Source organism: Tachysurus vachellii, chromosome 10, assembly GCF_030014155.1.
Source record: "Tachysurus vachellii isolate PV-2020 chromosome 10, HZAU_Pvac_v1, whole genome shotgun sequence".
Lineage (NCBI taxonomy): Eukaryota > Metazoa > Chordata > Actinopteri > Siluriformes > Bagridae > Tachysurus > Tachysurus vachellii.
This window is the reverse complement of record NC_083469.1, coordinates 10983549-11005517: the sequence shown is the minus strand read 5'-3', so window position 1 is coordinate 11005517 and position 21969 is coordinate 10983549. Positions and strand designations below refer to the sequence as shown.

Sequence of the window (21969 nt, the reverse complement as noted above, 5' to 3'; positions counted from 1 at the left end):
CATCCAGTTGTGCTTCACTTCACGTATAAAACGTGGTCTACAGACCTCCTCTTTGCAACATGAAGAAATATCACATTAAGCTTTCTACCAGTCATATATCAGAAGTCCATTTTCCAGTTTGACCTTGAGAAATGTCTGTCTTGTCTAAATCTTTCTTGTTTAATTCAAAAGCCTTCACCTGATTTTTTCCTCGTTTAACGTTTCACCTAGAGAGAAAATATCTCCCTTTTCATGCCCTGCAGCCTGGAGGACGTGTTGCAGCCTCATGCGCCTTAGCAACGTCTTTCTCTCTCTCTCTTTCTTTCTCTCTCTCTCACACTCTCTCTCTCACTCTCTCTCTCACCCTCTCTCACTCCCTCTCACCCTCTCTCTCTCCCTCTCTCGGGGTCTCTCTTCCTCTCCCTCCCTCTCTCTCCTTCTCTTGTCCTCTCTCTCTCCCTCCCTCTATCTCTCTCTCTTCCTCCCTCTCTCTCTTCCTCCCCCCCCTCCCCCCCTTCTTTCTCTCCCCCCTCTCCCACTGTCTCCCACTCTCCGGGTCTCTCTACCCCCCCTCCATTCTTCCCCTCTACACCCCACCCCCCACCCACCCCCCCATCACGAAGGGCAGCTACATCACACACATCCTATGTTTAACAATGACCACCACGGCGGCGTGTAATAAAACACAAACGTGTGCCAAATGTACTTACACTGTTCTGCTTTCGTAGACATGCTGAAATCTCGGTGAGAATCACAGAGGAGTCACATTGGAGATGTGATTTAACCCTGCGGTGTTTGCGGTCTCCCCCCCCTCAGTGTTGATAAAGTGAGCGGAGCCCCTCGCGCTCCTGCTCGCGCAGGTTATACCACTATTGCCACAGCATCTCCAAACCAAATTGTCTAAACGAAATAAGATAAAACACTCCCTCCTTCACCACGACAGTCTGTCGTTTCCCCAAGTCTCCTCATCTCTGAGGTAGCCTGGATGTTCGTTTCGTATTCCTGGTATTCGCGGTAAAAATCAGCAAAAGGTGGGCTGGTCTACCGGACTCACCTTTGTACCGCGAATGGACTATTCCGTGTCGAACATTTTCCATTGATGATATTAATTTCTGGCGACCACGTGACGTAGTTAGTGGAGGATTTCATGTCTTTAAGGGTTTTTTATAATGAAAAGAAAATGCTGCATGGATGAAGCAGCTGGTTGCTTCTCATAATATGTGTGCTGTAGACTGAGCTGAAGCTGCAACAGTTGGTTTGTGAAAAACATGTAAAATAGCCCTAATCCCATATATTGTATGGCACTGGCATAGAGAAGTAAATCCATATTTTGGTTTATTTCTGAATACAAATTTTAACTAAGTTTGCACTCAAATAATAATATCAAGTATGTCATCTATTTCCTCTTGATGCAGATGCACACACAAGGGCATCTCTCTCTCTCTCTCTCTCTCTCTCTCTCTCTCTTCTCCATCTCTCTCTCTCTCTCTCTCTCTCTCTTTTCTCCATCTTTCTCTCTCTCTCTCTCTCTCTCTCTCTCTCTCTCTTTTCTCCATCTCTCTCTCTCTCTCTCTCTCTCTCTCTCTTTTCTCCATCTCTCTCTCTCTCTCTCTCTCTCTCTCTCTCTCTCTCTCTCTCTCTCTCTCTCTCTCCATCTTTCTCTCTCTCTCTCTCTCTCTCTCTCTCTCTCTCTCTCTCTCTCTTTTCTCCATCTCTCTCTCTCTCTCTCTCTCGCTCTCTCTCTCTCTCTCTCTTCTCCATCTCTCTCTCTCTCTCTCTCTCTCTCTCTCTCTTTTCTCCCTCTCTCGCTCTCTCGGGGTCTCTCCCCCACCCCTCTCTCTCTTTTCTCCCTCTCTCTCCCCCTCTCTCCCCCTCTTCCTCCCGCTCTCTCTGCTAAATCCGTATTTTGGTTTATTTCTGAATATAAATTTGAACTAAGTTTACACTCAAATAATGATATCAAGTATGTCATCTACTTCCTCTTGTTGCAGATGCACACACAAGGGCATATTAATCGTAACATGGAATGTGTGTGAAGGTAACATGAAAGTGTACATTAAATCCTTACATGCTATATTGCATTTTAATTTCATTTATAAAATATATAGTGCATCACTGATCCAATCATGGGAAAAATAAAATACGCCCTCCTTCAATTCTTTTTTTATTTATCAGTGCCTGAATAACCATTAGGTCCTAACCAACTTCTATAAACAAATAAATAATTTCAGGTGACAAAAAAAACAGTTTTCAACATGCAGTCTTTTTCAAAATGAAATTTTGGCTTTCATAGAAGGATAGTTAGAAAAAAGCATATGGCAGCACAGTTTATCTTAGGTTTGCAAAACTACATCTCATCCAGTCCAAAGATGGATATCATGTGTCATTTATGGGAATGCCGGTTCACACTTAGGGAAAATGACCTCATATTGAAACCTGTTGTTGTTGTCACGTAATGAAATAGTAAATAAACAACTGCATAACTATTACATTTAGATTTTGTCATGTGACAAATTGTATTTTATTTCAGCAAATACAAAGCTATGTTGTGTGGCAGAGGGTAAGTGATGTAGGTGGTCCATAATGTTACACTTGTGAAGGTGGTGTTTGACGGTATACTGGGATGTGGTACATAATCCAACCAGCAGGGACCAGAAGACCAAGGGCAAAGATGGACATGGTAAACACTGTCTGCTGTAGAGATACAAGTATGAAGCGAGAAATTAAACACTTTTTCAATTTTTCAAGCTATTGCATGTACTATGTAACAATATATTGTCTATAGCACACACCCTTCTGTAAATTTTAGTTTATAGTAATAGACATCTGTATATTATATTCATAGCACATACTGTATATATATTCATCTGTATATTATATTCATAGCACATATATATTCATCTGTATATTATATTCATAGCACATATATATTTATTTGTATATTATATTCATAGAACATACATATCTGTAAATTACTGTTTATAGTAATAGCCATATATTTTGCTACAGCACATATCGTTCTGTAAATCTGTATATTTGTTCATAGTACGCAACCTTCTGTAAATCACTCCATATTACCACTTATTTAAATCTTGTACAAACTGTATATCCTGCACTTGCTACTATTGCACTCTAGTTAGACCTAAACTGCATTTCATTGCCTTGTACTTGTACATGTGACAAAGTTGAATCTAATCTAATCTAATCTAAAATGGTGCAACAATTGCAGCTGTAAGTAACTTTTAAAGCTTTTAAAACAAAATAGCTTAAAAAACAACTTGGTATTAAGATGGCAAAAAAAAGGAGGTAGTAATGGTCAGTGGGAGAGACACTGAAATAATGCTTGAGACTGAAATGCTACCACAAAACATTGCCTATCAAGCATGAAATATACATTTTATATCTTGCAAACAGAAACCTCAATTTATTCAGGTTTGTGTGTACAGTTTTTGTGGGGTGTGGTTCCTACAACTGGATAAGAATTCCTGAATATTAACATAAATGTATTCCTGAATATTAAAAATATTAACATATTCCCTAATAATAATATAAACACCTAAGCTACCTTTCCCCAATGACAAAAGAAAATAAATATTCCAGTTTGCATAATTTTTTTCTCATCAGTCTTTTCCTGCTGCTTGTTTTGCTGTAACATTTTTCATCAATTTCATAATTTAATTTCACTCTTTTTCATTAGGTTTGCGAGCATTATCTGTAAGGACAGATAGTAGACACTGCTGACTATTCTAAATGACATGTTTAATATTGCTGATTAATCATTTTGATGTTATAATTACATATAATTAGTAACTACTGCAATATAAAACAAGGTATTATACATATTATACACAGAGATATTATCAAGGGGAAAAGGTTTTTTTAATCATAACATTACAGAAAGGATAAACTATAGCAATGTTAATATAAATATTTACCCCAGGTCCGATATTTTCCTTAGGTGGCTTGCTGTAGATAGTTGATCTGTGATCTTGTTTGGCCAGCTTCACTTGCACCACAGCCCTGACATGTCTTCTTAAGCCTGAAAACATTTTTGATGATAATTCTATAGAGTAATGTTTGCACCCAGTAAGATCCTGAATGATTTATATGTGTCAACTGCAAGAGTGACTTGGAAAGTAAACAACCTGTTTTACTACAGCAACTACAGCAAATTCAGCCTTTATCCTAGCATCAGGGAGGAGTCTTCACTTCTGGGCAGTGGTCAAAATCACTTTTGAGACAAAATCAGTGTCTCAAAGGATTAACTAGAAATAGCTTTACTCTTATATTCATGTTTTACATAGGAAACAATTTCACATGAATGAATTTACATATGTATTATACTGTAAAATCATATTGTTAAAAAAGTGATAACCTTGGTCAGCTGGGGTTAGTCTGAATACAAGAGTATCATGTACAGTACCAACAATTTTTTGTCCGTCAAGATGAAGCCTTTTTTTAAGTTACCACAACAAATGGCCCTTAATAATCACAATCGTTAGTTATTCATTATGGAACAGTTTTTGATAATGCATTTTGGAAAGGGATGAAGCAGGCTCTCTCTCTCTCTCTCTCTCTCTCTCTCTATATATATATATATATATATATATATATATATATATATATATATGTTTTGTTTTTTATTTTTACATTTATTTGCTCTTTTGGTTTAAAGCAAATAGGAAAGCAGCCTACAGACGCCCCCATCTGACTGAATGTGTTATTGCAACTAATCCTACAGTTACGATTTATTCAGGTGTGGTAGGTTATCAGATTGATTGGATTTAGTGGATTTAGGGGGTTTTACAATATAGTAAAACACACTGAGATTAATCTAATTTAATTAACACATTCACTCTTAGAACGTTAATTAAGTTCATTAGTATGCACATATTTTTTTTCACATATTCTGTCCAGGTTGTGTCCTGCCTTGATGCCCGATGACGCCTGAGACCCCGTGACCCGAGGTAGTTCGGATAAGAGGTAGAAAATGAATGAGTGAATGAATGATTTTTATTTTGATCCTGTGTTATGATGCTTCTACAAGCAATAAATTATAAACGAATTACCATATTAAAAATTACCATTAAAAATTACCAGAAAAAATAAACTATTGAAATATTGAAAATGTTTTTTTATTTTTATTTGCTTTAACTCAGTTACTGTAAGAAATTAATGATATTATCTTACTACGGCCAACATCTCAAAATGTAATTAATTTCACATGATCACATATTGAGTCTGCTTTGTTCATATATTATTAAACATTTAATTGATGGTGAAAGTAAATGCCGAAAAAAGTAAAAATATGTCGTAAATTCCCAAACATATAAAAACGGTTTTCATTCCGTTTTGACAAAAGTGTAAACATAGACAATTCGTTTTTACATGTAAATAGGCAACACCTTGAGGATTTCTGAAATGTAAAATATCATGACTATCATATGAATTAATTTCCTAGCGTTACAAAATAAGGCTTTGTTCCTTCTATTAAACAAAGCTTTAGTTTTCAGGTTAATTAATTTTTAAATAATCTGATGTAATTGCTCTAATTAAGGTTCATTTAAGCAAAGTAACATGAAGACAATCCATTTTAAAGAAAAGCAAAAAAAATAAAAAATATTTTCCACAGCATTACAAATGACTAAATTCTCCCTAAGTACACGCACTATATAGTGTGAACAATAATGGCATGTAAACGTTTTCTAGTGCACTTTATATCCAGTAGGGAGCGATTTTGGATTTGGGTCTGTTTACATTTGTCAATGGCGCATAGAGATTTGTGTATTACGTTTATCTACCGCTAGGGGGCGACAGAAGACATTTAAAACAGAGTTCCATTGAGAGATTGGTGGAGTCGCTGAAACGTAGCTCAGTAACGTCATTCGCTACCGCAGGCCACAACAACACGGAGCACAGGAAGGTTTCCTGAAAAAAAAGAAAAATAAAAAAAAATCGCTTCCACATCAACGTGTTTACTTTGGACGGGCAAACATGTACGAGAAGTCAGGTTTTGAGTGGCTGTGAGAATTGTTTAGGTTGATATCCGGGCTGTAAAGAAGACGTAAAGTATTTCTGTGGCTTTGTGTTTGTTGGAAGGAATCTTTAAACTTAATAATAAGGCGACAGACAGAGCGCGAGACAGACAGACAGAGAGACAGATAGAGAGGGTGTTCCAGCTCCCCAGACTGTTCAGCTGGAAGAAATATGATTCAGCGATGAAAAGGTAAAGGTTTTTTTTTTTTTGCACGTGCAGAACTTTCAGTCTGAACTCATTTTCTCTGGGTTTTGTTTTTTGTTCCTCTGCTGAAATCGTGCACTCTGTATGAACGACTGAGAAAATTGCTTTGTCGGCTAATTTGTTCCTGTGTTTATTGCACCTAGACACATTGTAGCCGGTCATTGTGTCGCTGGGGTTCATCTGAATCGTTTGCATGTGAACGGAGTATTTTAATCCGAATTAATCGGTTACAATAGAAAGGACGGTTTTGCTTGGCATGTAACATGAGCTCGGGTGTATAAAGCGCTCGTGAGGACAAAGCCACCCCGTTTACTGTCCTCTGTTCTCTTGGGATCCGACATACTGTGTGTGATAATCATCTAACGTGCAATTATGTCGCATTTTTATATGTTTGTTACTGCATATCTATCTTATTTAAGTCTAATAAGACTCCAGGGTGTCCCGAAAGCATTGCACTATGGACAGTCAAAACGTGCAGCATCCTATTTCACACACAGGTAGCCAAGCAGGTAGGTCCAGAACTGTGTGTGCGCGTGCGTACGCGTACTACTGCTCACACCTACTGGAAAAGGAAGAACATGGATCAATGAGGGTCTTTTTTTCTTTTGTTTTTTTTTAGTGTCAGAGTTTTGCATCACACTGACACGAATTAGAAGGAAATAAATGTAAGTTCCCATGTCCCAGAATGGAAAGTAATGCCTTGAATGCTGCAATGAAGAGGTCATGAGTGTAAAAATAGAGTATAGACCGATATGGTGCCACCTTAGATCCTTATAGTCGGGTATATGTTTGTTGGTGGCTCTTCTTGACAAACACTGTGAGTGGTTCGAGAGGTGTGGACTTATTATAGGTTTATTTGTTTATTTATTTCTTTTGCTTCTCTTTGCCCAATTCTCTCTCTGACTCCAAATGAACTGCCCTATTTCCACAAAGCTCTCAATAGCTTCACTCCTAAAGTTTAGGTGAATCTGTTGCTCAAAGCTTCAATGGGTTCATCTAACAATATGTGACAATAGCTACAATGCTCTTTTGTGTATCTAAATAAACCGCCTCTGTGCATGAAGAAATGCAGTTAAATGTCCAGGTTGATTCTTTGGGAAAATATATTTGGAGCTGTCTAAATGATAAGTTAAGAAGCCTTCAGATATCTCTACTGTTGTCCTACCTTAAACAGAAAGTTGTTTAAATTACAGACTTCTATGTAATTTCGGTGTTGTATTTCTAACCCATTAATTATCTCTGCTCCAGTGCTTCAGCCTCCTTGGGGACACCATTTACCTTACTTTTCATTCAGGGTTGGTTTATAAGTTGGAAGGATCGATTTCCTCAATAATTGTAGTCCCTATATTTATTGTTCTGTGTGCTCATGCAGTAAATCAGTATCTGAATTGGTGCAGTTGTTCACATATTCAAAATGTGGGTTTTCTTTCTTTCTTCAGGATTTATTAATCAGGCTAATAAATACAACAATTAAATATAATGTTTTAAAGAACAGGGGGACACGGTGGCTTAGTGGTTAGCACGTTCGCCTCACACCTCCAGGGTTGGGGGTTCAATTCCTGCCTCTGCCGTGTGTGTGTGTGTGTGTGGAGTTTGCATGTTCTCTCCGTGCCTCGGGGGTTTCCTCCGGGTACTCCAGTTTCCTCCCTCCCTTGATTGGCATATCTGGAAAATTGTCCGGAGTGTGTGAGTGAATGAGAGTGTGTGTGTGTGTGCCCTGCGAGGGTTGGCACTCCGTCCAGGGTGTATCCTGCCTTGATGCCTGATGACGCCTGAGCCTGAGGCACAGGCTCCCCGTGACCCGAGGTAGTTCGGATAAGCAGTAGAAAATGAGTGAGTGACTTTAATCAGTCTTAAGATTTTCCCCTCTCTATTTATGTATTAAAAACTGCATCAGAATGTAGAGAAAGAAGTATCTGCTCTTTCTCACTCTGTAATGGTGTGACCGCAACGTCTTCTTAAAGCACTCTGTTCTAAATAGTTCCTAGTTTTGCATTTCCATATAATGATAATTACTTCTTTTATGTTTATTTTGCATAACTGTGATGCATATTCATCAGTCGGATTTATTACAGCCACATTTAAAATGCTGTCTGCTGCAGTGAAACTTATTTTATGGTAAGTTTGGTCTAGGTTTATTTTGGTTAATATTTTTATACATTTCCAACAGTGCTGTTTCATTACCTTCACATATAGTGGTGTCTCTCAGTCTGTCCTTCAACAGCTATAACTTTCATGCTAATACTTATGAAGTGCACTCGGTGCAATTTTATTGTATAGCTGCATTGCATTCGGGAACTTTTTTTTTTGCTTTCTCTATTTACACTGCTTTTTATGGTGAACAAGAAAAAAGTCTTGCTCTTTTTGTTTCTAAGAGCCAGCGATGAAGACAATTACAATTTATTAAAAAATTATTTACTTTTTATTTAATTGAATTATTTGGGTTGCATTACCGTTGTAGTTAAATTGAGAAATCGTTGCTTCCCTGCATATGTAGGTTGTTGATTTAGTTAAAATTCTTGTGGAGATTTTCTGTAGGCTGTGCCAAGCTTTAAAACAGCAGTTCAAGATAAACCAGTACATTTAATACACAAATTCAGTGGTGCATATTTACTGGTCTACCTGTAAGTAACTGATTTGACTGTATAACCTGTATGGTTTATTAACCGCTTCCTCAAATCACCCCACACTAGACGTTTTCCTGGTTTTTGAATCTGTGATACTTCATGCTTTTGTCCCACAGGATTTAACAATGTGTGGTTTGTGTAGTTTCCGCCATCTGACCCTGTGTGGGCTAAACATGGGTTCAGTACACACAGGCTGCCATTGTTTAGCCTTTCTGTCTGAATGAGAAGTGTTGACGTTGCTGTATGTTGTGCTTCAGCCTGAGGGAAACCTATAGCTGCCTGTTACTTATTAGGTGGTATGTGCAGCAAAAACATTTAAACTTGTCAAGTCAGCAGTCTCTGCTGAGGGGGAAAAAACACTGACATGTTCAACAGAAAATCCTCATTAAGTACCTTATTTCCTTTTTTTTTGTAGGATCATAGACTTGTAAATCTTCTTATATTAATATTGTTTAATATGCACTGTCATAAGTAATCTAAATATTTTCTTTTATGAACATGAATGACTTTGCGGTTTTGTACTTAAAATGGATGTATTGTAATGGATTAATATGGATTATCGTATTACTAAAATGATCATTATTGGACATGCTGGTTTTACTCCGGATGTATGGGAGTACTAGTTTTAATTCTACTAGAGTCCATGAAAAAAGAAATTACAATGGAATATTAATTTGAATTGCTAAATTCATCCAAGAGACCAAGGTGTGCACTTCTTACATTGGCAGATGGTGCGCGTGTGTAGGGGATAGAGCCAGAGAGCAGGCTTAGATCAGGGTGATGGGTGTTAAGCATACCTCAGTGGCCCACATCTGCCATGCAGGTTGAAGAGAGCCACTGATAAACCTATGTTGAACCAGCTGTTTGTGTACATGCTCTAACGCTTACTTCAATTTGTTGGCATGTCTCTGCAGCTCAGGCACGTAACCTGGCACTGGCATGTTTACACTGATTGGCAAGAGATGGGAACAAAAAGTCCATTCCTTCTTCTTGAAATCCTCTTTAAAGTTCTCCAGAAAGCAGGGGGTATAGATTCACCCATGTGATTTGTGTAGTTTCATTCACCCATGAATCAGGTGCTACTGCTTTGGAAGTACATCAGAGTGCTCTCAGTTCTTGGTGCCTTATCTCCCCTTAGTGCAGGTGAGAACATGGCGATTTCACTTGTGTATGGACCAAAACTGTTGGTCTTAGTTTCGTTCTAACTGAACGAATGTGTGTTTTATTACCAGCAAGTGAACCAAACATACTATATGGTTTACGTTGCAGCCTTTATTTATTTTTGGAGATTTAGGTGAATGGCTAAACTAACCCACATAGATTATCATTTATAGACCGAGCCAAAGGATTGAGAGTTATACATGCAGGAAAGGGATTTGTTCTGGACTGACGAAAAGAAAGTGTTAATAAAATCTGGATGCTACACACAAAATGTGTCTGTGGATTTAATAGTTAACTAGTTAAATAGTAAATGTCCATTTAATTTATATTTATATAATGCCAAAACCTCTTTTGGTTTTCAACTGGCATGTGAGAACACCCTCAAGTGAACCAACACATTTAGCCCAAGGCCATTTGATAAAAAGTTGGTATCAGTGAGAAACTGGTTGAACTCTAATTTCTTGGTGTGCAATTCATTTTACTTAAGACAGCTTTTTTGCTGACTATTTCCACAGCTAAATGAAATGGCGAATTGCACGTTGTCAGTCCAGACACAGTGTCCAAGTTCTAACATCCCACTATTCTTGACGAGGTTTTTAGCCCCACAGCATATGAATAATCAATCTCTCAATCTGCAGTTGCAGATGAGACCAGACATGTACAGTGAGCAATCTCGGCTGGCAGGTCACATTTGTAAAGTGGCTACGCTGAGCTCACCTGCTACCTTAACCTGATTTTACTGATAGAATTGTACCTTGCATTCTCATCCTCAGTAAAGAGCAGTATCACAGGTCTTGGAAAAGAACAAAATCTGCACGTCCTCAGTGGAGAACAATATAAGAATTTTATATTCTCTGAAGGAAGTAGTGTTGACACGTTGAGCAATTGTCATCCCCAGTGAAGTATAGCATTGGCATTGTTTATTTACATCTGTTATTGTATGGCAGTGTGACTTGTGTCCTTTTTTGTTGCAAAAGAAATGGCAGGACAAAATTAATATAAGGACGTAGAATTAAAGTTTACATATGTAACCATGCCTCTGGTTATATTAATGTTCACCAAGCCACCAGCGTCGACATGGTTGTGGTCACAAGGTGATGAATTTGCTATTGCACTGGAAAAAGGAACAAGCACATTAATACTCTGGGAAAAACTTTGTGTTCACTCAAGCATGCAGATGTAGCAAACACCTGTGATGCAGTGGGGCTTTTTCCATATATAAAAAACCTTTGATTTACTTTGAGTCATTAGCCTCAGGCTTGCACTTACAGTAAATGCTTCTTATCATAAGTTAATGGACCTCAATGTCCACACATTGCATCAAGTAATTGTTTACAACTTTGTAGCAGTAGATTTGTTATACCAGTGCACAGAAGTCTTAGCTTCTAGCACTGTTAGTCACATCCTTATGGTAGTCTTTCTTGCTTTAGGAAGTGTTTCATACTAAATTACTCATGACGTGTTGAGTCAGTGGGGAATCAAGAAGGCAGTCTTGGTTTGAATGAGAAATATACCTAGAATGTTTTGGAGATCTTCGTTTTATTTATTTTATTATTATTATTATTATTAGTAGTAGTAGTAGTAGTAGTAGTAGTAGTGGTGGTAGTAGTAGACCTAGTATATTATATTTGTATATTATAAGTATTATCATTTTTATGGACTGTAGTTCAGTTTTTATAACCATAATGAACGGAATTGATCTTCCGTTCACACCTCATACCATTTAGGGTTGGCTTAATCTGTTATTTTTCAGTTATTTCCAAATGTTCCAGTGTTTATATTATTGGAGAGAGGTTAGGTTGGGGGTTGGTGATGGTCCATGGGATTGCTCCCGGATGAGGCTCAGCCGGTCATCTGTAGCCTGGTCCTGTCCCCTCTCATTAGTGTCACATTATCCAGCTTCACTGGCCATCGCAACATGCTCCCCAGAACCCCCCACCCACCCCAGGTTCCAACCTTACTGAAGCTGTAGTCACTGCATAGATTTGTTCCATTATGAAACACAATATTGGGCTTTTAAATTGCATGTGTTCTTACTTTTCTGTTTTTTATTTTTTTGCTTATGTGTTAAGTAGCTAAATTTTTCATTTACCATTATATTGAGTAGGGATTCGCTATGATTTAGCAGAGATTGAGTGCTAGGTAAAAGCTAGCATTTTACGCTGTTGAGCAGTTGACTGGTTATGCAACTTGGAAGATTTCACATTTTGTACACACACACTTTCCCATATTGGCTAATACATATTTGTAACATGAATACCAGTGTGAGCTAAACCAGATCTCCAGAATACTATTTGGTTAGTACTGTATAGGCTTAATAACCGTTGTAAAGTGTTGTGTGACTATAGGGTATTGTGTGAGGCTCATTTTCTTCTTACTTTAGTAATGTCCTTTTTGTACACCTGAACACACATTTGTATATGTTGTTAAAAACAATACATAATTCACATAAATTATATGGAATTAAATTATGAAACATGCACTTGAAGCTAGCCTACTGGACAGATGATGGCTTTGTGTTGCCAAGTCTTAAATTTTGGACTCATAAAAGGTGAACTGAAGGTGAAGAGGATAACATGGTCTCAACCATAATGTAGTAACAAAGCCTGTAGCCATTTATGTGCATTACAGCAAACTATGACCGCAGAATAAGCGTATGAATTCTATTGTAGCCAGTCCTTATCCTCCCCTGATAAAGATTATCATGCAGCACATTGTGTCTTTGCTTTCAGCAAATAGTCACCATTTTGTAGGTAAAACATTTTGTCTGAGCTGCGGTGTTCTTTCCCCACGTCGCATGCTCTTTCAAATATCCTCTGTTCATTAATATTTTAACCATGCAAGGTTTTTGTTCGTGGTGTTTTGCAGTACATGTGTGTTCCTGATTCAGAAAAGATCATTGTTCATCCAATGATCATCTTATCAATGTTATTTAATGATTCTAGTAAAACTCCTCAGACAGATCAGTTTACAGCTGATGTGATGTGTATAATGCATCAGACAACAGGATCTAGAGCAAGCAAGTTGTGCTATAGTTGCTGGAGGACTGGAGGAATGGAGAGGAGTCGCACCACCACAAAGCACACTAAAGGAACTACATTTTTTTGCCACAGCATAGCTTTGAATGATAAATTAATACCCCAGACACCATCATTTGTTCCGCCCTCGTGAAATAATCATGTGCTTTGTTTGACCTCCTTATGAAATCAGCACTTGAATTCAGCAGATTGCCCCTACTTTTCTTATGATTACTCTTTCTCAAAACTATTTAATAAGTTTAGTCACTAAGTTTATTACTTATTAATCTTTTAATTATTTATCTTCTGTTGCTTGCTTCTCCCATGATGTCACTCCTCTCTTAAAATGCAGATGACCGAATTGAACACCAAATGAGAAAATGACTGTGGCTCTCAGTTACAGGCTCATGGCTAAATGTTCCTGTTTAATGCTGCATGGCCAAGAAGGAAACACAGCCACACATGCTACACTTTATTTATTCAGAGGGTTCATTAGTAAAGTAAGCTATAAAAGTAAAGAAAGCATCTGAACAATCCGTCAGATGGTGGATAAAGTAGATTAAGAACATGGTGTTTTAAATGTGTTTTTCATGTGATATTTCTTTACCTTGCTTAGCAATTACTAAGTTTACCAAAGTCAGTTACATGTCATTCCCTCCAGGAGCTTTTTGTGGCTGTTGTGGTTTTATTTATTTATTTATTTATCTATCTATCTATCTATCTATCTATTTATTTATTAACTTGTTTTTAAATGTGTGTTTTCTTACTTGAATTGGTGAAACTGCGGGTGCAGGATTCTTCTTGTAGACTCTTACCAGCGAAAAGCATGTAATTACTTACTTTTATGACTCACAATGTATTTTGAACATTAAGGAGGGCTTTGGATGAATGCACATGGTGATGATAGTGATGCTGTGATGGAAGATTTGGAATTCCCAAATCTGTGGAAAATCCAGGGTGTTTCTGGTGTTTCAGGGTGTGCAAGCTCCTTTGAATATCACAGACTTTGCCTGAATTGCTTGATTGCAAAATAATGATATCTTGGGGTGTGGGGACAAGTGATGTGTAACTTAACCATGACTTAAACGAAAGATGAATTCAGTATATGTGTGTCTGAGTGTATATGCAAGAGAGAGGTGCACCATGTTTAGTATTTTTATGCTTAATTTCTAAGCAGAACAATTACATTAATAACCGTATGAGGTACATGGCATGTGAAAAGAAGAAACAATGACATTTTTAAACACAAGCGCATTAACTAACACTGGAATTAATGGTAATGAGAATTTCACAGATCCATGGTGAGAAATCAAAAGATATTTTACGTGAAATCTATCTGTCTACTTGCAGTTACTTAGACGATACAGAAATGGATTTATTTCACACGGTCCACTGGGGGGGAAAACTCCAGAGGTCAAGCTTTTAACATTCTTTATGGTAAGTGCTATAGATTAGTAGTATACATGTGAGCATAAAAATAAACAGTAAGGAAGATAGACTACTGGAATTCTACAGATAAGATGCTGTTGAAAGGTATTGGTGGAGAGAGATACTTCAGTGCTGCAACAGCAAACAAAATAGTTTCACTCCGACAACTCTTGAAATATAAAAAAGTATGCAAATTATTACATAAGTAGCTGTACTATTAGTATTTAAGTGATCGTAGATATAATACTATAGCCCCTGTCATTCTGTGTTGCTCTGACAATAAAGGGTCACTGCTTCCCTGACAGCAGTACAATGTGTTATAGATCCTAATTGCTGTTGCTAGTAAAGACGTAACACGGTACTTCTGACAGTGCAGACAGAGTCGGTGTCAGAACAAATCTAATAGGAGGGTATTGGACTTCCCTAGTGGAGACCGCCATTTAAATATTGACTCACTGAAGTAAAATTGTTCTTGCTTGTTTGCATTCTTTGTCACACATTAGACAAACTGTATGTTCAATACTACTTCAGCATAGTATTGCTCCATGCAAGAAAATACAATTTTTTATTAATGGCAAGGGGGAAATTCCATTGGAATAATTGTTGGGGCATTATATTTCTGCTCTAGCTCAATCATATGGTATCTATAAAATCATAGCCTAACATGTCATGGTAAATGCAGGGCATGTTTCAGTTTGACAGCCCAAAAGAAGCACCATGAAAATATTTATTTCTGTCTTTTTTTTTCTCTGTCTGTTTTTAAGCAGTATACTGAATGCTATTGTCTGATTATCAACCTCAGAAATCTGTGATGTAGTGAAGGTGAATTCAACCATACATTAATTGGACAAAAGATAAAACTAAAAACACAAACTCCCCTGTCCTAAAAAAACGATGATTTTAAGTCTGTAATGATTTCTTGAATTGCAACTTAAACTCAGCTGTTGTGCTTTTCTCCCAGTTGTAAGTACCGTGGACATGCATCTGAACATCACTCTGCTATGTAGCCAGTTCAGAACCTTGGGCATTGCCACTATAATAACCTCCACTCTTCTAGGAAGACTTTTCACTAGTTTTTGAAGTGTGTCTATGGAGATTTGCCCATTTATTTACAAGACATGTGTTTGCCACTTACAAGTACTGGGCACTAATGTTATGTGAGAATACTTGGAGCAGAGTAACCATTACAGGCCATCCCAGTGGTGTTCAGTGGGGTTGAGTTTAGGGCTCCAAACACCAAAAGATCTTTCATAGCAACCTTGCTGAACCATGTCTTTATGAATCTTGATATGTGCACCGAGACATTTTCATACTGAAACATCTTAATAAAATAAGTGTGATGGTCAGGTATTCACATACTTTTGGTCGTATAATGTCGTTTATAATACAGAATCAGTCAATGCATTGTAATATTGCACTTAAAACTTTTATTAACAAATATTTTGTTAATATCTTTTTGCAAGTACAGTATACTAATGGGCTACATTCCCTATGTATATTAAGAACCCCAAATGGACGTTTCCACTCCAAGCCTTAAACGCTGCATTTTATATTTATAATTTTGGAATTATTGTGACATTTGAACATTATTATATGCGACATAAATGACACTTGCAAACATTGCAAATGGGACTTGTTCAGTAAATGCTTCCACATATTTTTGTCTTTGTTTCCTGTTGAGTCAGTCACTTGATGTTGTCTGCGAGCTAGCAGAGGGGGATTAATGGAGAAATGAGTCAAATTTTATGAACACCTACACAAGTGATGTGTGGTGGTAAAGATTGTATACACACTCTTAATTTTAATTTGTAAAATATGTTTCAATTTTATATTTCTTTTACAACTCCATTTGTAAACTAAGCAACCCCTAGGTCTTGACCAATATTTTTGGAACTAGCCAGTTAATTAAATCACATCTAATTTATTCAACTCATTGATGCCAGACTGGGTACTCTGAAATAAAACAACCTTATCTTGAGTTACCCTAGTGATTAGTTTAAGAGTGTAATATCTGATTAGTTTACCACAGTGATTGTGAGTTATCCACACCCTTTGTTTACAGTAGGCATGGCTTTTTTTGTCGTTGGCCGAGTGTTACTGCAATCCACGCGATGACTTCCAGAGAAAGCGGCTAAGGAAGCAAGTGCCTCGTTGGGCTGTAATGACGAGGAGACAAGTGGAGAAGTGACCAGGAAGAGGGAGGAAGAAGATGGGAGCCAATGTTTCCAGCTATCCGCACTCATGCTCTCCACACTTTGGTGGAAACACACAGACTCAGCAGACATTCATTGGTGGGTATTTAAATAACAGAGCTAGGAAGCACTCGCTAGGAAATGCATGTATAATCCTTTTCACTGAAGTACTCATTAGTGAATGTCTGATTGCACCAAATTATATATTCCTCTTGACAGTTCAGAGACATTTTCTAAACAGTTAAGCCTTTCATAGAACCTCTTAGATTGAGTGTTTCGTGGCAGCTTGGATCACCAGTGGACAAACACACTCTAAATGTAGAACAAGAAACTTAACAGATTTGGTTTAATATGTTGCCACTTTATATAGGATGCAGGAAGGATAGCAGAGGTCATACATTTTTCCTGATGATTAACCTTGGCCTGTGGAGTTTAGAGGCATTTCTGTAATTATTTTTAATTTTGTGGAAAGTGCAGTTCAATTACCAATGAAATGGCGCTGAAGACTTTGATTAATAGAGTGTCACCTAAACCATTAAATAGAAGAAACTGCTAATGTGCTGTGGAAGCCTTCTCAACTGCCTGCTGGGAGCAGTTAGTTGTCAGGTCAGATAAGTTTAAGGAAAATGTGATCATGCAGCTTAAATTGCTGGTAATTTTGTGTTTCAGGATGCAGGAGGCTGGAAATGAATGTCAAGATCACACATCTGCTTACATTACATAGTTTGTTTCAGTAAATTTAATGTAAACGCTTAATTTTATTGAGAGATTACTGTCACAGTGCAATAGTACAGTAGAAATCAGTGCAATGTTCAGAGCTGGACATATTTATTTGCTTTTATATTATTTATATGAAACAAAATGTATTGGGGTCCATGCTAATCATGCCATTCTTCCCAGAAGGCAACGGTCATCTACTGTAAGACTTATGTTTCATGAGAATCTATGAAAGCTTTATATAAAGTTCCAGCTGTTTAAGCCAACTAATCTCAGTGCACTGGCTGAAACACTTGATGAAATTGAAACAATGCACAGTTACCAATATGGATGACATTTTGAGGCTCATGAGATTTACAGAGTTTTAGCAATTATGTTTGTCTGATACCCTCAGGAACTTCATTGTACTCGCAGCAGAGTTACACGTGGGAGCCGAAACTCTACAGCCTGGAGCATGGCGGACATGACCGCGTCCCTGAGCGAAAGAAGAGGAGCTCTGGTCTGGCCACACTCAAGCGGCGCTTTATTCGCCGCCGAAGAGCGAGTCGTTCAGCTGATCATGCCCGGCACATGCGCGAATTGCTCTCAGGTTGGCATGTTTGTGATGCCAATGCCCTAGTAGAGGAGTATGAGGGCACAGCTGCCCTTAAAGAGCTGAGCCTGGCATCAAGCCTGGCTCGTCCTGAAGCTGCTACTCTGAGATCCTGCATGATCGCCCTCTTCCAGCACAAACACTGTGCTGATGTGGACCTGCTCTTTCAGGATGCCTGCTTCCCTGCCCACCGAGCCATCCTGGCTGCTCGCTGCCCTTTCTTCAAGAGCTTGCTATCATCCACAGGCTCAGCCAATTCAAGTTACAATGTACCAGAGGTGCTACTTGATGTGGGCACAGCGGGAATGGATGTCATGATGTTCTCTTCCCTGCTATATTTCTTGTACACTGGTGAACTGGGAGGCACCAACAGAGAGGCAGAAACACGGCTGAGGAACGTGGATGTCCTCAGGCAGCTGAGTGAGGAGTTTGGCATGCCAAACCCTCTGGAGGAAGACATGCGAGTGCTGTTTCACTCCATGTGCTACTATGACTCTGTACTCAGCTTCTGCTCTGAGCCTGAGAGTGTAGAAGCTTGTGATGCTGTAGGAGGGATTAGTGGTGGAGGGATTGCTGGAGTTGGCATTGTAAAAAGTGACCAGTCCACATCCCTAGAGGAGGAATTGAGAGCCCACAAAGCTGTGCTCTCAGCACGTTCTCCTTTCTTCCGAAACCTTCTACAGCGGCGTGTCCGAACTGGTGAAGAGCTGACGGAGAGAACATTACAAACGCCTACGCTCATTGTCCTGGACGAGTCTATCATTCCACGGAAGTATGCCCGCGTAATCCTTCACTGCATGTACACAGATGTTGTAGACCTCTCACTTGTGATGCGCGGCAGTCCCTCAATGGGCAGTCTGAGTGAGACACAGTCCTTGGGGTCGAGTAACACTGCTGGCAGGGGTGCTGTCCCTACACGCACAGAGGAAGCCATGGAGCTCTACCACATTGCCCTGTTTCTGGAGTTCGGTATGCTGGCTCAAGGTAAGCGCTGGTTTGCATGTACTAGGGCTGTAACCACCATGAAATCTCTTTGTATGTGGGTGTGGCCTAAACAGGAGTGTTGGGTTAATGTTTGTGTTTTTTAATTAGACTAAATATGAACCCTCTTACTATGCTTTCAGAAACACTGTTTTCCATATACCTAGAGGTAGAAACAGTCTGCATGGTTAGTGTATGCTGACTCTGAGAGTCTCTTGCCCACATAAAACCTTTTTGTGGTGTTCCCCAGGATCCCAGTTCTAAAACACGCCTCTAGCTTCAAACGTTTTGGCAAGCATTCCAAAAACCGAGTAGGGTGTCTCCTTTTTGTCACAGTTTAAAAGGTTATCTTTTCACTCTGAACAATGCAATGATATGAATACATTTGAATAACATATTGGTGTGAAGATTTGTCCACCAGGAGTATGCCAAAGAAGAGACTTTATATGGAAGGATAATGATACTGCATCAGTATTATGTTGAGTGAGTTCAGGGAATATCGGTGTCTTATGCTGGAGAATTGTGTGTGTGTGTGTGTGTGTGTTTTTAGTTGTTTCTCTTTCTACAGCTCATTGGCTAAACATTTAGAAAATAATGGATTTTGCCTAAAAAGTGACTCTTACTGCTTAGTCATGAAGGGATTGTTTTTCCTGTGACAGTAAGCAGGGAATAGATTTCAAAGACGGTCATCAAAATTTTACAGGCTTTAAAAAACTGTTGAGACCTTTGGGCGCTTAATGCTGAAACAAAAGCTCTTTTATAGTTGTCTCCAACATTCTACTTTTAGCTCACTCAGTAGTTCCATATGGCCTTATTCTTTTGGATTTTCATTTTTTTACCCTCGCCCCCCGCCATTTTCTCTTGCTCTATTCTGCTCAGTAATTTCCCAGTTCTGGTTTCTGTTAGCTTATTGTTTATTGAAGCTTGACCTGTAGGAGTAGGTCAGCACATAAGCCTGGTAGGAGTCTCTTCTATGTGAAGTCTCCCTCCCTGTACTCCTATTTTTTGTTGTGTAATTATTTAAAGAAACAATATTTGATCCATTTTTGTTCCATTTATAAGGATGTGTTGAGGCTTTTCTTTGTTGTAGACTCAGCTTATTGTCTGTTATTTTTGTTTCAGAGAAATGAATACTACATGTTGTACTACATCCTTTTATTTGTAAAAGATAAAAATCCTATTGTACTTTTTTTTTCACAAATCTGAGTTGGTCTCACCTTGAAAAAACAGATGAGTAATATAGGGAGGTTTAAATACATTTTTAGATTTGTTGGGTTCACAGATTTAAAACACCTTTTTTTATTTAATAAGTTTTCCAAGTTCTTGAAGATGAGAGAAATTCATTCATTCATTCATTTACTACCGCTTATCCGAACTACCTCGGGTCACGGGGAGCCTGTGCCTATCTCAGGCGTCATCGGGCATCAAGGCAGGATACACCCTGGACGGAGTGCCAACCCATCGCAGGGCACACACACACACTCATTCAATCACACACTAGGGACAATTTTCCAGAGATGCCAATCAACCTACCATGCATGTCTTTGGACCGGGGGAGGAAACCGGAGTACCCGGAGGAAACCCCCGAGGCACGGGGAGAACATGCAAACTCCACACACACAAGGTGGAGGCGGGAATCGAACCCCGACCCTGGAGGTGTGAGGCGAACGTGCTAACCACTAAGCCACCGTGCCCCCATGAGATAAATTGACTAATTTAATTAGTGAATGATAAGCTGATATTCATGATCACTTCAAAGGCAAAGTAACTGACAGGTAATACATTACTTCTCTGGATGAGGATAAACAAAGGTGGGTCCACGTTCCCCTACTGGGACTGCATTTATTAAAGCACTCAGAATGTGATGATGCACATGTTCGAGTAGAATACATTAAAAATGAGAAGGGATGGCATACTGACAGGCAAAGGACAAACCACAGAAAAACAGATGAAAGATGACAGATAAAACAACATTTTGGAATTTTGCTTAAACCCTCCTCTGTTCAGTTGGCACTGGGAATTTAACACTTGATCTGATTTGGAGCAAGTTGCAAATTTCTGTAGGCAGATGGAGGGGTGTAACGACGTAGTCTATAGAGTGAGCCTGCAACTATGAATATGATTATTTTCGATTCACAAATTTATTCTTGGGTCACAAGAATGAAACCCTTATCTCTACTATATGATGGACATGATCACTTAAAATCATTTGTTTTTCATATTCAGCATGCTGATATACTCTTGGTCCGGTAAAATGTGACTTTCATTAATGGCATGTTAGGCAGCCAGTGCATAATTTCAGTTGGTTTGAAAGGTTTTTCTAGATGTTGTCTATTAGATAGAGATAGAGAATGTAATTATATTGTAAGCATGCTGTATATTAATTGATTATTCTACAGAGTACTGGCTTTCTTGTGGTGTAACAGTACAGTGTATCATATGCTATTTGATACAAGGCTCTCACACAAAATGTCCATGTATCAGCCAATACCTTCAACAGTCTGCAGCTATGGATTCTGACAGGATCATACAAGAACTGAAAGTTGATGAAAAAATGATGGCCAGTGAATGGTGGGCCAGAATGTACAAAGTATCGTACACTGGTGCTTATAGTACAAACACACTACGGTGTATCTGCGCTGCACCCTTCTGTATAACCTAATACTGTCAGTATAACCTAATAATAATAAATTTATAATGAAATCACAAAGCTGCACACACATTTCTGTCAAATGAGGTCATGGTCTCATGCTTCTCATATTCATTTATATGCATTACTTTGATGGATGGATTTGTGTCCTATATAGATGGCATTCCAGACTGGTGTTATATTAAACAATGACTGTTTCCTAGGTTTCTCATTTAAATGAGTTCACACATTGCCTAAAGCTTTTTGGCTGTCAATTACACTCAATTTTAAAAGGATCTGGGATAAAATGCAGACAGTGAGATTATACTCAAGTAAAATAAAGTATTTACTCCATAGTTCCATAGTGTCTTCTTTGGCATATGGTTATTAAAAATTCCCTTTTAC

At 38.5% G+C, this 21969-nt stretch overlaps 2 protein-coding genes and 1 long non-coding RNA gene across 7 annotated transcripts in view; 1 reads left to right on the top strand and 2 right to left on the bottom strand.

Annotated features, from left to right (window-relative positions):
- The window catches only part of LOC132852712 (protein unc-79 homolog), a 32907-nt gene extending 31884 nt beyond the window's left edge, over positions 1-1023 (bottom strand). For all 3 annotated transcript variants that reach the window (XM_060880083.1, XM_060880084.1, XM_060880085.1), the window contains exon 1: positions 690-1023. In XM_060880083.1, the coding sequence (XP_060736066.1) occupies positions 690-711 (22 nt within the window). In that variant the 5' untranslated portion in view covers positions 712-1023. The remainder of the gene's footprint in view (positions 1-689) is intronic.
- Positions 1024-2470: 1447 nt separating this feature from the next.
- Positions 2471-4152, bottom strand: LOC132852284 (uncharacterized). Its single transcript, XR_009649110.1, has 2 exons — positions 3915-4152; positions 2471-2673 (listed from the first exon to the last, which is right to left on the bottom strand). It is a non-coding gene; the product is annotated as an uncharacterized LOC132852284 (long non-coding RNA).
- Positions 4153-5858: 1706 nt separating this feature from the next.
- LOC132852285 (BTB/POZ domain-containing protein 7-like) overlaps positions 5859-21969 on the top strand; it is a 26664-nt gene continuing 10553 nt past the window's right edge. Inside the window, exons 1-3 of one of the 3 annotated variants that reach the window (XM_060879387.1) lie at positions 5859-6205; positions 16516-16744; positions 17757-18938. In XM_060879387.1, the coding sequence (XP_060735370.1) occupies positions 16663-16744; positions 17757-18938 (1264 nt within the window). In that variant the 5' untranslated portion in view covers positions 5859-6205; positions 16516-16662. The remainder of the gene's footprint in view (positions 6206-16515; positions 16745-17756; positions 18939-21969) is intronic. The other 2 variants (XM_060879386.1, XM_060879385.1) reach the window with 2 other exon arrangements.